Source organism: Phoca vitulina, unplaced genomic scaffold, assembly GCF_004348235.1.
Source record: "Phoca vitulina isolate PV1807 unplaced genomic scaffold, GSC_HSeal_1.0 scaffold49, whole genome shotgun sequence".
NCBI classification, from domain to species: Eukaryota; Metazoa; Chordata; class Mammalia; order Carnivora; family Phocidae; genus Phoca; species Phoca vitulina.
In genome coordinates, this window is record NW_022589752.1 from 1,919,076 (window position 1) to 1,939,078 (window position 20,003).

Here is a 20,003-nt window from a genome sequence, read left to right on the forward strand (position 1 = left end):
TATATATTTGACAGAGAGAGACACAGCAAGAGAGGGAACACAAGCAGGGGGAGTGGGAGAGGAAGAACCAGGCTTCCTGTGGAGCAGGGAGCCCAATGCGGGGCTCGATCCCAAAACCCTGGGATCATGACCTGAGCCGAAGGCAGACGCTTAACGACTGAGCCACCCAGCTGCCCTTCATCTTTGCATTCCTTATGATGCCTAGCCTAAGCACTTACAAAGAATAAATATTTGCTGAGTAAATACAATTTTCAGGATACTATGGGGTTTATAAAAATAATTTGCTTCCACATTCAAGTTTGAAACCATAGGAATTATTTCCTTAAAGGGAGTCATGAAAAGTTCATAAATTTTCTCAAATTTATATGAGAAATAGTTTAGTATCTATAGACAACAGAGTAGAATAAGAGTATATATTCTGCTAATATATCTAGAAAAAGAGTAAGCTTTGAAGAGTGATACCAGAAAATCTTTTTTATATTATTTAAAAATGCATATTACATTAAAGGCATCTATGTAAATAACTTATTTTAAATTTTATAAGGTATTTATTTAGAATAGTTCTGGGCGGCTCATAGAGACAATTCATTTGTATTATACACATGGAAAAACAGGACTCAACAGGAGGCATTATTTTTATTTTATAGATATAAATATTGAGATAGTGAGCAATAGCAAAATATAGAACATTATACTCCAAGTAACTTCTCATACTTTGGGGGGATAAGTAAACTCATTGCTTTCCAGAGTCTTGTGATGGGTCTTAAAATTACACCACACAGGGGAATACAATTATTTCCTCATAAATAAGATGATAAGCCTCAATTTTACTAACTTGCTTTACCTGCTGCCCTGCAAAGTAAATCCAGGTAAGTCTGCCAAGTCCTAATTTGCGAGACTGCTTTTTAGAAAGAAGTAGTTTTAATTTCATTTAATAACACTTATTAAACAACTAATAATACCAAGCATTTATTATTACCTAGCACATAATATTTGATAGATGGCAATTAATACTTTTATTGCTCTAAGCCTTTATGTATATTATCTCATTTAATCCTCACAATAAGATATCATTTATGCCCACATTATATAGACAAAAAATTCAGGGATTGAGAAGTTAGGTAACTTGCCCAAAGTCACAGAGCTGGTGAATAGCAGAACCTTGGATCTTGAAGGCACAGATGGTTACAGGTGCCACACTTTTAACCATTACATTATAAGGCCTCTCACTAAGCAATAGTGCCTCTTAAAATATTAGTCTATGGATAATGCCTTAATATAATAAAAATTTTTGCTTTAGTCTTTATATTTTCTAATTATCCCCTGCTGAGAGACTAAATTTTTCTGTATATAATCAATTAACTACAAAGACTTCTGCCCTATGTTTACCAGTTCTATGTAATGTAATTTGCATGTTCCATTTGCATGCTCTGAGACTTAGGCATCCAAATAATGGATAATATTCAAGGATAATATTCAACAGTTTTCCAGTATCAACAAACACCAGCATTTGTTCCTCTTAGGGGCATCTGTCTTCATTTGGGTTCTTTAGTTTCAAGATTCTTTTCTTTTTTAAGATTTTATTTATTTCTTTGAGAGAGAGAGAGGGAGAGAGAGCATGAGCAGAGTGGCAGAGAGAGAAGGAGAAGCAAACTCCCCACTGAGCAGGGAGCCCAATGTGGGACTCGATCCTGAACCCCGGGATCATGACCTGAGCCAAAGGCAGATACTTAACCGACTGGGCCACCCAGGCACCCCTAGGTTCAAGATTCTTATTGGTCCTATTAAGGTAATAACTTTTACCTATGTGAAATATTACTCCTAAAGTTGAGCTTTTCTCTATGAAAGGTTCCTTGAATAAATTAAAGGATACTAGTAATATCACCTAATTTGACAATTAGGTTGAAGAATAAATTTCTACTATAAATACAATCTGAATCTGAAGACTGTTAGTTGCTCTCTCTTCTTATATATAAGCCAAGACTAGAAAATTGTGTAGTTTGTTTTTCTTGGTAACATGAAAAGACTTTACACTTTGAAAATTTCAATACATTGGTATTGTTCTTAGATTTGAATCTACTGTTGGCCTCGAGCCTTGCAATCCTTTTATGTATGGTAATTAGCCATGAAACATTTTAGAGCAACCTAAGTATGTTTTGATTAAGAGAACATAGAATGCCATCAAGGAATGGGCATGGACTGACTTGGGAGCGGAAAACCTGGCGCTGACAAATAGTTTTATTACTTCAGTGTGAGCAAAGATAGGACTTCAAATACAATTTAAAGTTTAGCATTAATTTGATTGGCCATTACAATAAAGATGGGTTCTGTGGAAAAGCACACATGTACTAGTGTTTCTGTTAGCATGTAATGAGATACCATGGAACTGCTGGAAACAAGGAAATACAGAAATAGCATGAAAAAGACACTGCTTATACTGTCTCCATTGTCCAAATGTCAAAACAGCTCCCGGGAACCCTAGGGGTGGTAATAACCATGAAAGTAGTTCCTACCAGTTCGTCCTTAAAGGAGATTCTTGAACACTGCTGGGTTCTGACTCTAGCCCATATGGGCTTGGAAAAGTCAGAGAAAATGTTGGCTGCACTTTTTCAGGCCTATTTGCATATGTTCTTTAGTATGCAGAATGTCTCTGTATATAATTTAATTGTTGGGTTTTTTGCCTCTATTAATACATATGCAAATGACTCACACTTGCAGCTGTGCTGTATTAATCATATGTGTGCTTCTGTCTGTCTGCCCTGCAGGCTCAGGGTCGAAGGGAGAGGAAAAGAGGGAATTCACTCCTTTAACCTGCAAGGAAGCTCACTCATGCAGACAGAAGACCGACAGCAAACAGCGCACCAGGGTTGCGACTGAAATGTGGAGCAGTTGAGCATTTTTCACCCTGTATGAAATGACGATCACCTAAAAGTTACACTGAATCATACAGTACATAGGTAGGTAAAGATGAAGACCACCCTTGTAAGTAATTCTTTCAATAAGAAGGTAAAAATCCTTACATCCAGACCTCTCCATATGGTTATTTCTCCCTTATTGATTTTCTGGGCGTTTCTCTTGGTCAGACACATAAAGCCATGCTCAGTCACTTACAGTGCTCTGGGAAATATGAAACATTTATCTGTGTCCTGTCATAATTATTGACCTCCTTCGGAGACTGGCAGGAGGTTGATAAAAAGATGAACTTCAGTTTTTCATCCATGTCTGCCTTGATGTTACTCTCTATCAGATAGAAGCTTAAGCCATTTCCACCAGGACTTCCATGTACCTTTGATAGCTATGAAAAAAGATTGATTTCCGTTGATATTTTGTATGATTCATTCTCTAACTTGATCACGAGTCATCTCTCATTTTCTCAGTCCCAGAGAATGCATGTTACTGATGGTACTGGTTACTGGAATGATAGCCCCATGTGATTTCAATTATGACAACTTGTAATTCTGAGTCTCTATTCCAAAAATATTATTACAGATTTAAAAAGTAATCCTACTGAATTCATTAAAAAGTTTCCCCAATTCAGTAAAAAATCTTGAATGAATGCTACTTGCTTATTTTGAGTAAAATATGACCATCCAAGAATAATTTCAATGTTTTTCCCTTTGCTTATCACTATTAATCATTGGTTGGAGTCGACATTTTTGGCTTCCTATAGGTAGAACAGGTGGCAACCATCTTTTGGCCAACACAAATACTGTATTTATAAAGTGAGAAATAAATGGATAAATATTTCCTTCTAATTTCAAATCTTAGAAACCTAGCTAAAAAAATAGAAATAGTGCATATATTACATTATAACTATTACTATTAAAAAAATTCATGCTGCCCATTAGGTAAAATGAAAATTAACAACAACGAATATGAGAAAGGAATGTTCGATGGACTGTTGCCATCATTTGGTTTAATTAATTAGAAATAGATGATTCACTTAGCTTATTTTATCCAGGCGCAAAACTCCAAAAGATTCAAAGTGTAACTTCATTTGGCTTAAATAATTATACTTACTTTTTGATACTGAAATGAAGCTATGTTAGTTTTCTATACAAATCAATCCCTCCTCTAAAAAGAGACAGTATCAGGAGAACAAATGTCAAGAGCATCACTGGCTCTTGAAAGAAAAAAAAAAAAGGTAGTCTGAAGGAAAAAAAAGAAGGGAGGAAATAACATAAAAGGGTAAACCCAGTATATGATATTGCTGAATGGATAGTTACTATTTTGATAATGCATTATCAAAATTTTTATTTATTTTACTTCCATTATTTATTTATTTATTTATTTATTTATTTATTTTTTTGACAGAGAGAGACATAGCGAGAGCAGGAACACAAGCAGGGGGAGTGGGAGAGGGAGAAGCAGGCTTCCGCAGAGCGGGGAGCCCGATGCGGGACTCGATCCCAGGACCCCGGGATCATGACCTGAGCCGAAGGCAGACGCTTAACGACTGAGCCACCCAGGCGCCCGCACCCTTCCACTATTTAGAAATCACTTACTTTAGTGTTGTGTAGGTAAGCTGAGCTGTATTGAGTCAAAGTACCTCCAGCAGTTCATATTCTTATGTATGTCATACATACATTAACAAACAATACAAGAATAGTCTAACATTACAATGTTTGGTCTTTTTTATTTGTGTAAATTCTAATTACTTGAAAGGAATTACATAAACTGTAATAAATGCTAAAACACATTCTTTATGCAGCAGCCCATGGTTATGATGAGATAAATGGGGGGATAGAACAGGAGAGACAGAGCTAGGGATTTCTCATATACTAAGAATCTTCCAGGAGGGGCTGAAAAATATAAAGTTCCCAGGTCTTTAAATTAATATCACTTGTCCCAGAAATTAATCACATACTGCTTTGTTATATTATTAAAAATGATTATGACCGTTAGCTCACGATAGTTTCCTTCATTTTGTACGTACATACTGAGCACCAGCTATTTGCTAGGCATTAATCTGAGCACCGGAGATTCATTATTGAACAACAATAACAAAAATGACAGTCCCTGCTCTGGTGAAGCTTAGAGAATATTTGGAACAGACAACAAATAAAAAACATAATAAGTTAGATACTATGTTTGAAGATGACAAGTGCTATAGAAAAAAAACTGAATAAGGGAAATAGAAAATGTGGTATCTCTGGGAGGGTTATTTTGTGATTTAAACAGGTTAGTTAGGGTAGGCCTCCGAGAGATGACATTAAAGCAAATTCTTGAATGAGGTGAGAGAATGAGCCTTCCAGGCAGAGGGAAGAGTATTTCAGGTAGAGGGACAACTAATATAAAGCTCTAAAGTGGGAGCACACCTCGGCAGGTCAAGGGACAGCAAAGAGCTTAGTGTAGCTGGAGCAGACTGAATAAGGTAGTATGGAGCAAAACTATTATAAAAATATTTCTTTAAATACATGTAGAGAAAATACTGTAGTGCTAAACATGGTACTAGGCATATAATGTTTTCCTAAGTTTATGTCATCACATTAGAATAGGTATAAAATTTCAATGGATATCTTACTGAATTCAAACTACTTATTTTTTTCTTCCATGAGCCAACGATGCCTTTGGTGTTCCATTAATCTAGACTTGGGGACAATGAAGTATTCCTTTAAAAAGTGATGTTTTAAGTTGCAACCTCAGGGAGATAGCAGTTGGCTTGGTAAAGGTGGTGGGTTATGGGGTTCCAGAAAGAGGAAACACCACATGCAAAGATCCAGAAAACTTGAAAACATCAGGGAGTTGTTTAAGGTTCTTCAAATAGGAAGAGGACATGATCAGATTTTCTAAAATCAGAAAGATCCATCCGACTAATGTAGAGTAGAAAGAGAGCATCAGAGGGGGGGTGAGATGAAGACAGACCAGTTCAGGGGCTAATGTGGTAAATTAGGCAAGCAGTGGGGGTAGCCTGACCAGAAGGGTACTAGTTAAGATGGAAAGAAATGGATGGATCCTTAATGTATTTATTAGGTGTAGTGAATAGACAGTGAATGAGTACGTGTAGAGGAAGAGGAGAAAAGGATAGCTCTCATTTTCCAGGTTGAGCAATAGATGGAATGGAGCCATTTGCTAAGACCAGAGAATGAGCAGGTCTAGGGGCAAGAAAGAGAACTGGTAAGGTACATTTTGTACTCAGTTTATACTGTCTGTAAACACCTACATATTTCCTCTTGACAGCCAACAAATAGTTGTCTATATAGATCTGAGTCTCAGGAAAGATTGAACAGCAAAAGAAACAGACAGATATTTCATTGTAAAAATCAATTTTTATTTTATATATATTTTTAAAGTAAGCTCTACCCCCTACATGGGGCTTGAACTCACACCACTGAGATCAGGAGTTGCATGCTCTACCAACTGAGCCAACCAGGCACCTCAAAAAGAAATAAATAAAATAGTGCCTTGGCACGTGTTACTTTGTATGCTTTGTATACATAATCCAGATTAAGCTATTTTTCTTCATGAAAAATAAAACTAAATATATCACATTGCCTACACTACTTTAATTGCTCCTACAGTACGTAAATAAGGTGATTTTAAAATGTAAGGTATATTTTATGACATGGCAAGAATTTCATTATTTTTATCCAGGAATGTGAAATAATATTAAGTAATAAATAGTGGCTTAATTTAAAACATGTCATTTTGCTTGTCTTTTAACATAACTGTACTCATCTTTATTCTTTCTTTAAGGAAGGTCGTGGTTTTTTGGTTCTATTTAACATTATGTTATCCAGGTTATGAACAATTACATGTCAAAGACTGTTTCAAAAGAAAACACAAATGGCAGGCAAACAAAGTCAATGATGAGTAGGAATAATATTTATAGTGTCAATCCTTAGATCTGGCTGTTCAAAAAGAGAGGCTTGAATTAACATGTATCTGTGTAAAGAGGGATGAAATGAAAATGCAGCCTGAAGTAGATAGCTGTCCTTATGAATCTGGTTACTTCTTCCAGCACTGTGATGCATATAGCGTATTTGTATGAGTGCCAATTAATCAGCATTATTGCTATAATTTGATTAGCTTATTACTGAGTTAGCAAATGTCCTAAGAGGGGCAATGTCTCCAAAGTTTAAAATCTCCCGTACTTGGAGAAGCAACTATAATTGTTTAAAAATCATGGATTTTGGACTCTGTGACCCAGTTTTCTTCTCAAATGGAGATATTAATACATAACATGAGGTGTTGTAATAAGAATGAAATGAAAGCCTTGCCAAAGAACCTAGCATAAGAATCTAGGACTAAATCTTAATAACTGGAAGAGAATCTTAGTGTCTGAGAAGGACCTGGAAGTGATGGAACCTACTCATGGTATGATTAAGAGGTAGCAAATGGGGATCTGATGGAGTCTGATTAAAAGCAGAGTTTGAAGAAAATTAAAACTAGCTCAAACATTACACCCCACTGAAATGAAACTTCTCAGAAAAAGGTATTCAAGATTGGGGCGGATGTTGGATAAGGGTTAAGATAAGACCTTCTGACTAGGTGTTGTAGTTAGTTTGTCTCTGACCCATCGGGGCAGGTCTGTGGGGGAAGAATCAAATTTGACTGTCACCTTCAAGCAAGAAGAAGGCAAGTATTATAGTCTCCTTTGCGGCTCTGGGGAAAGCTGAAGTCAAGGTCAGGGATCTGTGAATATAGTGTCAGGAATATGAGTGGCAAAGTCAGTAGTAGAAGTCCTAGCAAAGGGTAGAGTCAGCCCACTTCAAAGAAAAGCCAGATAGTCTGCCATGACATTCTTTTGAAATGTGTTTGCATTTGAGTACCATTTTTAAATCATGAGCAAAAAATGTGTGTGTGTGTGTGTGTGTGTGTGTGTGTGTAAATGTTTTAACAGTAGCTAAGGGCTTACCACAAAAGAGTTTTGGATTATTAATTTTCCTATTATACCACAGTGCTGGTTTACTGAGACCCTAACTAAAACTCATGTATTTTGTGTACTCATTTATGGGTACAATGCCACTTATATAAAAAAGAGTTTTATTCTATTTATAGACCAAATTGTAGTGAAAGCATGAGCAAATACGTTTGGTGTCTTTTTCTTGTTTTCTGAAAATGAAAAAAAAATTTATAAGGGAACCTGACATATTATAAGGATGGAAATAAAAGAATTTCAAATATTTTAATAGTATCTCTATAGGAAAAGAAGCTTGGATTGTTGCCTAATGAAGCTACTTTCTACTGGAATCCTACAATGAAACATAGCAGATGCCTCCAATTTGCTCTTGCTTTCTCTCACCATTAATCCAAGGGATTGCTGGATATTCTTGCCTCTTCTTTTAATTTCACTACTCTTTTTAGTTTTACCTTTTGCAACCACTTTCCCGTATTGTCGTTATTGCAAAGGATAACAAATATTATGCTAATCTAATTGTCCCCATGGCTCTAACACTTCCCAAGGTATTTCCAGCTCAGAGAAACAAACACTCACATTGTAGCTTTTCGCAGAAAAGGTAGAATAGGAATGACTGTTATTAACCTCTGTAGAACATAGTATGTCTCAGTTCCTTGCGAGTTCTTCCTGTGAGACTCGACTGGGTTTTCAGAAACCCAGCAGGGCTTCCAACAATCCCCTATGCCGACCAGATGTATCTGTCTCTTGATGCTACAATATAAAACTCTATTTTTTCCTTACAGACTAAGATCATCTATCATGACAATGCACTTTCATGAATGCAATTTAAGTTTATTAAGCACAACTGCTTTATGTCTGGGTTCACAGGCATACTGTGTCTTTCAGGCAGGCGAAAATATAAAACTTCTCACAGGGAGATTAATTCTATTATTAGATGATCTGTTATTCCTGTTAATTGCATAACTATGAAGTCCATAATGACAGAAACTAGGGAAGATTTTGCAGGATGCTGATTCAAAGATTTAAATAGTTAATAATGAAAGATACCTTTAATATAATATTATTGATATTCTTTCCAACTTCAGAGACAAAATTTCTAAAATCACTTGGACATCTGGTAAAATTACAGTAAAATTATCACTGACATTCTTGGGTATATGAGAATATGTATTATTCAGGGCTACAAAGGTCTTAACTGGGATGTCTGGATAAAGTTGAGTTCGTTTAGGTGCTTGCGTTTTTGGTTTACTTATCTTTGCTTGCCCAGTGGAGTTGGCATTAGCAGGAGAATAAAAAGACCTACGGAGTCCATAATACTTGGTGTCCTGAACATTTTTAAATGTAATTTTTGTCAAGTTGCCTTGATTCATAACAATCTGTTTGAATGTCGTGGACAGTTTTTGTTCTTATCTCAATGAGGACCATTCTATGATGAAATTATGTTACACAGTCCTCAAAGCAAAATTAGACCCATTTTTGTCAAATCATAGCAGGCCATAAAAAATTACAATAAGCTGCCTTTAGTACAGAAAACAGGGCTACAAATAATGAAAAGGATCAACATCTCAACTTTTGGTTGAGGATCAGTGCAAGTAAATTCAAAAACAAAAAAAAGGGTGAGACAAATATCACTCGGTAGTTTTATTCCACTTTAACACGATAATAGCCGTTTTCGATATTTACTTAACCTTGGTCTCTCCTGCATTGTTTCCCGACTTACCTGCAGTTGGAGCGGGCCTAAGCCTGGTGTTGCCGCGGCAGCAGCTGCCATGGTAGTTGGGATCAGCTGAACAGGGTAAGGGTCACCTAAGTAAGAGAATAATAGAGGTGTCAGCACCTTTCATCTACTCTCCACCTGCAAATTAAACTCGTGCATTCACTCTTTCCAAAAGCCTTCTTTTGTGTGCCTTGCTGGGGCCTAATGAAAAGCTCTATTGTGCAGCCTTTTACTAACACTCTTTTCACAATTCTGGCTGAGAGAGGAATGTGAATAAAAGGCACAAGCAATTAAGGCGGAAACCTCATCCTTTTTTCATGATGTATTTAGGAAAATGGGAGGAAAAAGTGTGCATTGATCAGAGGGCTGTGCGTGCGTGCGCGCGCGCGCGCGCGCGCGCACACACACACACACACACACACACACACACACACACACACACCCTAACAGTCTTGATAGGAGCACACCAACTCTCAGCACATTTAAATTGTTATTATAAAAGGAACTTAACTAAACTTAATTCTATTTTAACAAACTAAAGATTTAAGCCAAATAGCTTATCTTTTGAATGTAATGTTACTGTCTCAATTCAAATAGCTTCTTTAAATAATATCTTGTGGACAAATTCATAGCAAAGAAAACATTTTATGCATTTTTGTTATATAAAATACTGGAATCTTTATTATCCCAGAGATAAATGTTTATAAAAACATATTATAAAGAAAACAGAAAATAGATGGTTTCTCCCTGAAGGGTTTCTGTTTGTGGTGATATCTGAAAAAACAAAATCTTAGTAATTCAAAATTAAAGTTTTAATACATGTGATCTATAAAGATATAGAAACCACACAAATATATATACATATATACACATGTAGAAGATTATAGGGTATGTTTTTCATGCAAATTTTTTCCACTTAGTAAAGAAGTCCATACACTTTTTGTATAGAGCCCAATGATATGCTAACAGATATGTACATTATCAATATTTGAACTATTACCATAGTAAAAAATAAAAAAGTTATAAGAACCATTTTCTAACATATAAAACATATTGTTTTAGTAATCTAGTTTGTGAAAAACTTGTTCAATGTAAATGTATGGAAAATATAACTGAAAATAACTCAATTAATACAGTCATTCAAAAATATTTATGAGTATCTGCTATGTATCAAGCACTGCTCTTGATACTAGAAATAGAGTTTTATTTTATTTTATTTTTTTAAAGATTTTATTTATTTATTTGAGAGAGAGAGAGAGAGCACATGAGAGGGGGAGGGCCAGAGGGAGAAGCAGACTCCCCGCTGAGCAGGGAGCCCAATGCGGGACTTGATCCTGGGACTCCAGGATCATGACCTGAGCCGAAGGCAGTCGTTTAACCAACTGAGCCACCCAGGCGCCCATAGAAATAGAGTTTTAAAGAAGACTAATATGCAGAGGTGTATTTACTGGATATTTAATGAAGCTTAAGATTTGGGGTTCTGGGAAAGGCCCCTAGCAGTATGTTCAAAGGATCATATGTTTTTATATTTGTCAGCTTTTTTACTTTGTTGTGATTTCTTTTTATAAATGAAAATTCTTTTTTTCACTTCTATGTGTGTTTTTGAAAATTATATATATATATATATATATATGCTTAAAACAATGATTATAAATAGATAATTACATATATTCTTAAAGTGGGCCCCCAAATTTTATTTTTCATGCTTCAAAATATCTGAATCCACCATTGCTGATCTGGCCTTCCCAGAACTTACAGCTTAATGGGAGAAAAAAATAAAGATAATTCAAAGATTAGTAGAAAATACAATGACTGTAAAGATAGGGAAGTATATAACATTAGGCACTACACTGTGGGTGTCCCAAACCTAGTCTAAGAGGTCAAAGGTGGTCTCCAGGAAGAAGTTATGTTCAAGCTGAAATCTGAATGAAGTGAAAGCTAGCCAAACAAAGAAGAAAAGGAAGAGCTTTAAAAAAAAAAAAAAAGAAAAAGAAAAAGAAAAGGAAGAGCTTTCCTGGAAGGAAAACAACTTTCATGAAGACTTGCAGTCAAAAGGGAGTGTTCTGTCATAGCCCCGCATTGCTGAAGTTTAGGGCACAGGTAAGGAAGTAGATGGGACTGGAGAGGGTATCAGGGGCCAGATTATGTACAACATTATAAACAATATTAAAGAATCTAAACTTTATTCTGTAGGATAAAGGAAACCATGAACATGGAAAAAAGATGAGCTGAGTAAAATCACTTAGCCTAGACGTTGGAAGCTGGAATCAATAATAAAAAGATGCACATCTCTGTACAACACAAAATAATGGTCTGCACTAGCGTGGTGATGTTGAGATGGAGAATGATGGGGAAAGTGAAGGGATAAAAAGAAGAGGAACTGACAAAACTTAATGATTGTTTACATATGAGAAAGTAAGAGAAGACTCAGGAATGACTTTCATGTTTTTCACTTTGTTGGGATTGCAAACATAAACGAGAAGCAAGATTACCAGGTTGGGCCTGCTGGGGAAGGGGGAGGTGGGGAAGGGGGTAAATAATTCTGTTTTGGACATTTTAAGTTTGAAATTATTATTAGATATCTGAGTAGAGATATTCTGTGAGGCACTTGGTAAACATGTCAGGATTTTAGGGGAGGAATTCACATCAGAGACATAAATTTGACAGTGGTCAGCATATATCTGGAATTTAAAGCTATAAGCCCTCATGATACCATTTAGAAGTTAACTGTAGGTAAAATATAGGTCCAAGGATTGGATTGTAGAATATGCTAATATTTATAGTCAGGGAGATAGGCAACTAGCAGAAAAATGGAGGAGAAATATAAATTTGATGTTCCAGAAGCCAAGTAAGGAAAGATTTTCAGTAAGAGTGATTTTTTTTTTCAAATGCTGGATTTAGTAATGTAGAAGTCATTGGTGACTTCAAAAAGGGCAATTTCAGTGGAGTGGAGTGTGAGAAAGCCTAATTGGAGTGAGTGTGATCAACAAAGGATGATTAAAAGTAAAACTGGAGGCAGAAAGTGCAGACCCTTGCTCTTCAAAGTGAAGTTCTTGAAGAATAGCATTGGTATCACCCAGGAGTTCCTTAGAAATGTAGAATTTAAGACCCCACCCCAAATCTACTTGGGCAGGCACCCTCTAAGACGGAACCCCCGATGACTCCTACTTTTCTCCTTGTATTTATGTCCTAGTGTAATCCCCTATCCTTGAACAGAAGCCAAAGTGTTGAGATATTAGGTTACATGAAGACTCTGGCTTTGTCTTGTTTATCTTCTCCCCATCCTTACCCTCTCTGTCTTGAACCAAGCAGCTGTGTTAAGAGGTGCCCTATGGAGAGGTTCGCATAGCAAAGGAATGATGTCTTCAGCCAACAGCAAGTAATAAGGCCTGCCAACAACCAAAGGAGAAAGCTTGAAAGCAGATTCTCCCCCAGGTCAAGCCTAGAGATGACTACAGTCCAGGGCAACACCTTGATCACAACTCTGTGAAAGAGCCTGAGCCACAGGTATCCAACATGGCTGTGTTCAAATAAATGTTTGATGCTTTAAGCCACTACCTTTTGGGAGAATTTGTTAAAGCAGCAGGCATATACCTTCTGAATTAGAATTTAAATTTTAACAAGAGTCCCAGATGATTTGCACTCATTTGAGGTGTGCTGGAATAGACAATTCCACTGAGGTGTTTTGCAGTAATTATTGAAGGACGTGTGGTCAAGAAAACCTTATTTAAAAGGTATCTACCTGTAAACATTATAGAATGCTTGTATGCCAGCAAGAAAGATCCAATAAATAGAGAAAAAAACTGATGATATAGGAGAGAGTGGACAACTGACTGATGTTACAATGGATAAGGTTTTATTTAGCATTTAGCATTTTTAATATTTAATCTAGAAAACACTATCTGAATTTATAAAGTAAAGGGAAGTTTAGATATATAAAAGCTGAATTTGTATTATGCAAAGTAGCCAAAATAACAAATATTAATGTATGACTATTAGAATAGGCAACTTAAATGCTAAAACTATGTAATTTATTTATATTGCTCATTTAATCAATATAATCCTACAATTAACTATAGCAAAAGTATAGAGGCTATGGTGCTCTTCACAGTGATAATTCATTTTATATAATTTAGTTTCCCTGTTGTGAATTAATCAATAAATCAGCACTTATAACATCTACCATGTGACCAGAACTCTGCTGGGTTCTTTGGGAAACCAAACCAAACCAAACCAAACCAAAAGAAACCTTGGTCTCTATCTACTACACGTCCATCTTTTCTAATTAAGTGTTGCTTATTTGAGTAGTACTAAGCATCCATGAGTTCTATAGGAGTTAAGGGAGAACTAATTCCAGGCTTCAGTCTTTAGAGAATAAAGGTAAAAATAAGAATGAACTTGGACTTGAAGATTTGCAGATGAAGGGGGATAGATGTTTTAGGTAGGGTGAAATGCATCAAAACACGTGTATGACACGCTGAGGGAATGGAGAGAAATCAGTTTACCTGATAGGTGATAGAATAAAGTAGAGGGAAAAGAGGCTGAAGTCAAGGAGCTGGGAAACTTTTCATACCCCAGACTGGAGGATATTTGGATACAACAAGGAAATTGATATGAAATGAAGTTTTAGCAAGTGTCATTAAAGAAGTTAGGTAATAGGGGGGTTTTAAAAATGACCCAATCTCTAACCTAAGTTGAGATTTTAACTAATGAACTTTAAATGAACACATACTCAATTTCTTATTAACCACTAAATGTTAGTAATTCAGAAGTGCCCAAAATACCTATGCAGGTGTTTGCTATCAATCCAAATGTGTGAATAAGTCTGTGTTGTTCAAGGGTCAATTGTATACATATGAATGAATAACTATTACGTTATACACATCCTATATGTGTGGATGTAAATGCATGTATATATATAAAACATTTATACATATGAATGAATGACTATTCTGTTGTACACATCCCATATTGTACTGTGGGCATAAATGCACGTATATACATAAAACATTTATACAAGCTAAATAATTTTATATATGTGTAATGGGCTGAGTTGTGCTCCCTCCCCCCAAATTTACATGTTGAAGTGCTAACCCCCAGTATCTCAGAATGCTACTGTATTTGAAGATAAGCCTTTAAGAGGTGATTAAAGTAAAATGAGGTCCTTCGGGTGGACCCTAATTCAATGTGACTACTGTTCGTATAAGAGGACGAGATTAGGACACAGACAACACAGCGGACAGCCAAGTGAGGACAGAGGAGGAGAAGATGGCCATCTACAAGTCAAGGAAGGAAACCTCAGAATGAAATCTACCCCATGGACACCTTGATCTTGGACTTCTAGCCTCCAGAACTTGTGAAAAAAATTTTCTGTTTTTAAGCCACTCAGTTTGTAGTATTTTGTTATGGCAGCCCGAGCAAACTAATATAATATGTTTGCCATACATGGTCATATATCAGTGTATTTGATGTTTAATTGGAGAAAACAAAAGACTCACAGCATGAATTAAAAAGACTGCAATAGCTATTACGTATCTTTAATCGTACATAGTTTCCAAGATATAATTATATAATCATAAACAGGATATCAACTAATTTTCAAAGTTTGTGTCTAAGGCACTGTTCAACATACAAACATACATAATTTGAAGCATGTCTACCTTATTGCCAACTTTTCAGGCCCAGAATACCCAGAACTAGTTTGATTGAAATTTGCTCCAAGTTACTAAGTAAATACAAATACAATAACTATGAAAATGGCCAATACAGCAATTTAACTCTTAATTAAATTCAAAATATATTACATGCATGTGCTGGTGTCTGAAGTGAACACAGAATCTATAAGACTTTATTTTTTTTATTTTTTTTTAAAGATTTTATTTATTTGACAGAGAGAGAGAGAGAGAGCACAAGCAGGGGGAGCTACAGAGGGAGAGGGAGAAGCAGGCTCCCCACTGAGCAGGGAGCCCTCCCAGGACTCTGGGATCATGACCTGAGCCGAAGGCAGGCGCTTAACCAACTGAGCCATCCAGGTGCCCCCAGAATCTATAAGACTTTAAAAAACAAGGTCAAGGGTAGTTCTTAATGGCAAAAGAGAAATTCAGACCTGTTGAGGAAAAAAAGATCTTTTATTGAAGTAATTACTGTCATCTACTATTTGTGTCATCCCTTATTTAACTGTACTAAAAAAATATTACAACAGGTTTATTTTGTAAATACCTCATCAAGTACTTAGTAAAAATTAGATAATGGAAAATTCTGACTTTTAAATTTCAACCATGTGTAAGTTATTCAAATTGACTTTCAACTAGTTAAAAGTAATATCTTTTACTCTTTCCTAGGTTTTAACCATTTGAACAGTTTTTCCCTAACCCTTTCCAGAATTAATTTGCTTCTTATTTCAAAGCCAAGTATGGAAAATTCTAGCTCAAAACAAATTTTTCAAAAAGTTGAAAAATATACTGAGGCATCTTAGTCAGTTGTTTTTAGAATACAACCTAGCTTATAGTGTCTATTGATATAAATGAGATAGCTAGTACTGAATAACCCAATAACCCCTCAGAAAGCATGTTAATTGCATTAGTGTTAAAGTAATGAATATTTAGATAATAATTATCCCCACTGACACTAAGAAGGATTTATTTCTATGATATACGACAGAGTAAGAAAAACATTTTCCAACAAGGTTGTTTAGGCTGAGGAAGATTGTCAAAACAAGTATATTCTTACCCTCGGTCAAGGACATACACCCTTTCATCCACTGAACTAATATAAATGTTCTGGAAAGTTTTATGGCTTTATCTTCACTGAAATAAGGAGACTCATTCCTTTATTAGCCCTCCGTGGTTTTGTGTTTGTTGGTTTGGTTTGGTTTTGCTTCCTTGCCAAATACCAGATTGCCTTTGCTAGGTGCTGTGAAATACAAAAATTAATATCCATACAGATAGACACAGACAACCCCAGCCCTAGACGAGTTCCTGATCAAGTGAGGGGGATAAACATATAAGCCAACCCAATGATACAATGAGCAAACTAGAAGGTGATGTAAAAGGTATTCTGGAAACCTGAAGAAAAGAAGAACTTAACTTGGAAACAGTTTCAAGAAATGTTATTTGTTAAAATGTCTCTTTAAAAATGACTAGTTTCACTACCACATTACCTTTCAGCACCATTTTACCACCTACTTTCCATGTCTTCTATTTGCTAAAGAGTCCCACAATAAGCATCCACCATTTACTACTAATTTGCTCCAATTAATCATCTCCTCAGATCATGACTTAAAACACTCCGCTCTTACCATTCTAACTTCCAGGTGGAGGGAGCTCTGTAAGAATCTAAGAAAAAATGAGGTAAAAAGGACACTATAGATAGAACTTTTGAAGAAAGGTGCTTTCTTCCAGCTCATGGGCCCAAAGATGAATTGGTGGGTTCCTTCTGCTTGGAAGGAGTCCCCTGCCATTGATAGGGTGGTGTTAACCATAACCACTATCCTTTACTGACCCCTGCTTCCGATTATATTTTAATATTCTCAGTGTATGGGATGCCATAAGGGAAGGGTAAGCTCTGCAGCTAAAGAAGTAGATAGAACATATATTTTACAGAGTCCTGTGTTTCACTTTGAAGGCAATGTTAAGTCATTGAAAGATTTTAAGCAGGAAAGTGACATAGTCTGATGGGTGTTTTAGATAGATCAATTTTGTGGCAAGGGATCGAATCGATTGAAAGAGGGAGAGACTGGAGACAAACAGACTTGTTAAATACCACTTCAGTAAATCAAGTGGGAAATGATAGTGGCCTACACTAATCATAAGGGAAAGAGAGGAGGGAATGAACTGGGAGACAGACTTGATGACCAATTTGATGGGAGAAAAGAGATACAGGAGAAGAAAAAGAAGAAAAAGTTATAGTTTGGGCTTTTATTTTAATACATAGTTTAACGAATGACTAATTTTTTACCCAAATAGTTATTCAATTGCTCCAACATCATTTTCTGAGTATTCTCCTATTGATTTGAAATGTGGGCAACTAGTATTTGTTGACTTTTAGCACTCTATTAAAATGTTTTACATATATACATATATAAATATACATATATACATCCATATATATGAACATATTTATGTGTGTGTATAAAATCTCATTTAATCTTCACAATTCAGTACTGTAGATTTATTATTATTCTCATTATACACATACACACACACACAAATGTACAGGATCTTACAGTTTGTAAGTACTATAGACATTAGTACTTCAGTAAAAAAGTATTGTTTCAGAAAACATCACAGACTATTTTTAGAACAGTACGCAAATACAGACTTCAATTTTCAAATAGATATACGCATTTAGTGTTCCTTCAACTAATACGTATCTAATACTATGTGGAGGACACAAAGAAATAAAACGTATAGTCTTGCCTTGATGACACTTTAGGTTACAAAAATAAGATATACAGATACCAAAAGTGAAATAAAACAAAGCCACATGATTAAAATCAAATGAATGAGAAAGACAGTAATTACCAAAGAAAGGAAGAATTTACTGGAACTCAAATCACTGAAGAAAGAATCAGAGGAAGAAAGGGCTAGGCTTGGGTTAGGTCTTCAGATGAGAGAAGTCCATGAGCTGCAGTGCCTGATGCACAATAGATACTAAACATCCGCTAAATGAATAAATGGATGAGCTGAAAAGTAAGGATGAGAGGAAGCCCTGGTGGTTTTTCAGTTCCTCTAGCATATCCAGAGTATAAATATGTCCCTGAGTTGTCTCTTCTTACGTCCTCGCACTACTCACTTGTCATTCCTTGCTTTATAATTTACTCTTAAAACACAACTATTTATAGGTCCATGTACACCCTATTCCATCTCTTGCTTCCCAGCCTTCATTCAGACTACTTTGTTCTGTTTGGAATGTTGTTTCTGTATTCCTCCACCCCGGCAACTTCTTCAATTGCTTTGTTGTCCTTCATCCTTTGGAATTTGACTTAGGGGTCCCCACTTCAAGAAACCTTTCCTGACACCTTCCACCTCTCTTAAATTTGAATTCACTCCCTTTCCCCTGACTTCTGTTAAAATTGGAGGCATATGTCTATCATATTACATCTGTCATTCTCCCCAAATACACTATGAGCATCCTAAAGGCAGGGATTATGTCTTACTCATCTTTAAATCCCCAGTTCTTAGTACAGGAACTGTTAAAATGCACAGTTCTGTTAAATACATAGCACAGGCTGTTAAAATGTTTTTTTTTTTTTTTTTATTGACTGAATAAATGAAGAATATTTATTTAATTAAGAAATTAACAAATATCAAACACAGGAGACCACTCTTCCCATATCAAAAGCTTACAGTTTAGTAGAAGAAACAGATTGTGAGCAAATAATTATACAATAAGGAACAAATTAGTTTTTGTATAGGGTTTAATTCAAACAATTCAATTTAATTCAAACAATTCAGGGTTTAATTCAAACAATAATGAAAAAAAGATGATCATCTACCAATGATACAAAAGTACAATAGGGAATAGAGGGGAAAGAGAAGCCTAGAGTTTGGGGATATAAGGAAATATGGACCCAGAAGAGGTAAAGAATCTTCTGTAAAATATTTTCATTTATCAAATAATTCTTTTATAATATTCCATAATCTGTCTCTTTTGTAAATTTTGATTTTAAAGCAATTCATATCTCATTAAATATTTAAAAGTAAATAATACTAATTTCTAAAATCTTAAAATAATTTCTGTTCACTAACAAGAAACCATTATTATGATGTCATTAAGGCACCTGAGCATGGTCAAGGTGTTTACCAGAAAAGATGTTATATATAAACAAATGACCAAAACAAAATCTTTCATCATCGTGACTGTTCAAATTACCTTAGACTTTCTGAAATCCAAGCGAGGTGAACTTTGCTTTTTATGGTAATAAGCTCAGCTATACCTCCTCCCTCCCTACCTTTTAGGTAAGTTAAATTTATAACAATTCCACTAAATCATCTTGTGGAATCGAAGTTAAGAAGTTCAGAAGAACTGATATGGTATACACAAGTTTCGATAAAGGGGTTTCCAAATGCAGAAAATTGTAAAACTGTAAAGCCTTTATTGATTTGCTAGAATAGTATAAGACTTTAATACTTGAAACTTTTTATAAGGAATGCTAATGTTTTAGAGTAAACTCTCATAAAATTAGTAATAAATATAAATATTTCATATGAATTTTATTTGAGAAAGTAAAATTAATAATTATCTCTTGTCTGACTAAACATCTATTTAAAAGAAGATGTTTTGAGGTTATTGTTAGTTCTTCACTGCTTCGTCATAGGCTAACTTTTTCAGTAAAGGATTTTTAAAAATGGGGTGGCTGGGTGATAGACATTGGGGAGGGTATGTGCTATGGTGAGCACTGTGAATTGTGTAAGACTGTTGAAT

At 35.4% G+C, this 20,003-nt stretch overlaps 1 protein-coding gene across 17 annotated transcripts in view; it reads right to left on the bottom strand.

The window, feature by feature from the left end:
• The window catches only part of SOX5 (SRY-box transcription factor 5), a 1,002,891-nt gene that overhangs the window by 92,125 nt on the left and 890,763 nt on the right, over nucleotides 1–20,003 (bottom strand). For all 17 annotated transcript variants that reach the window (XM_032432676.1, XM_032432674.1, XM_032432680.1 and 14 more), the window contains one exon: nucleotides 9,582–9,667. In XM_032432676.1, the coding sequence (XP_032288567.1) occupies nucleotides 9,582–9,667 (86 nt within the window). The remainder of the gene's footprint in view (nucleotides 1–9,581; nucleotides 9,668–20,003) is intronic.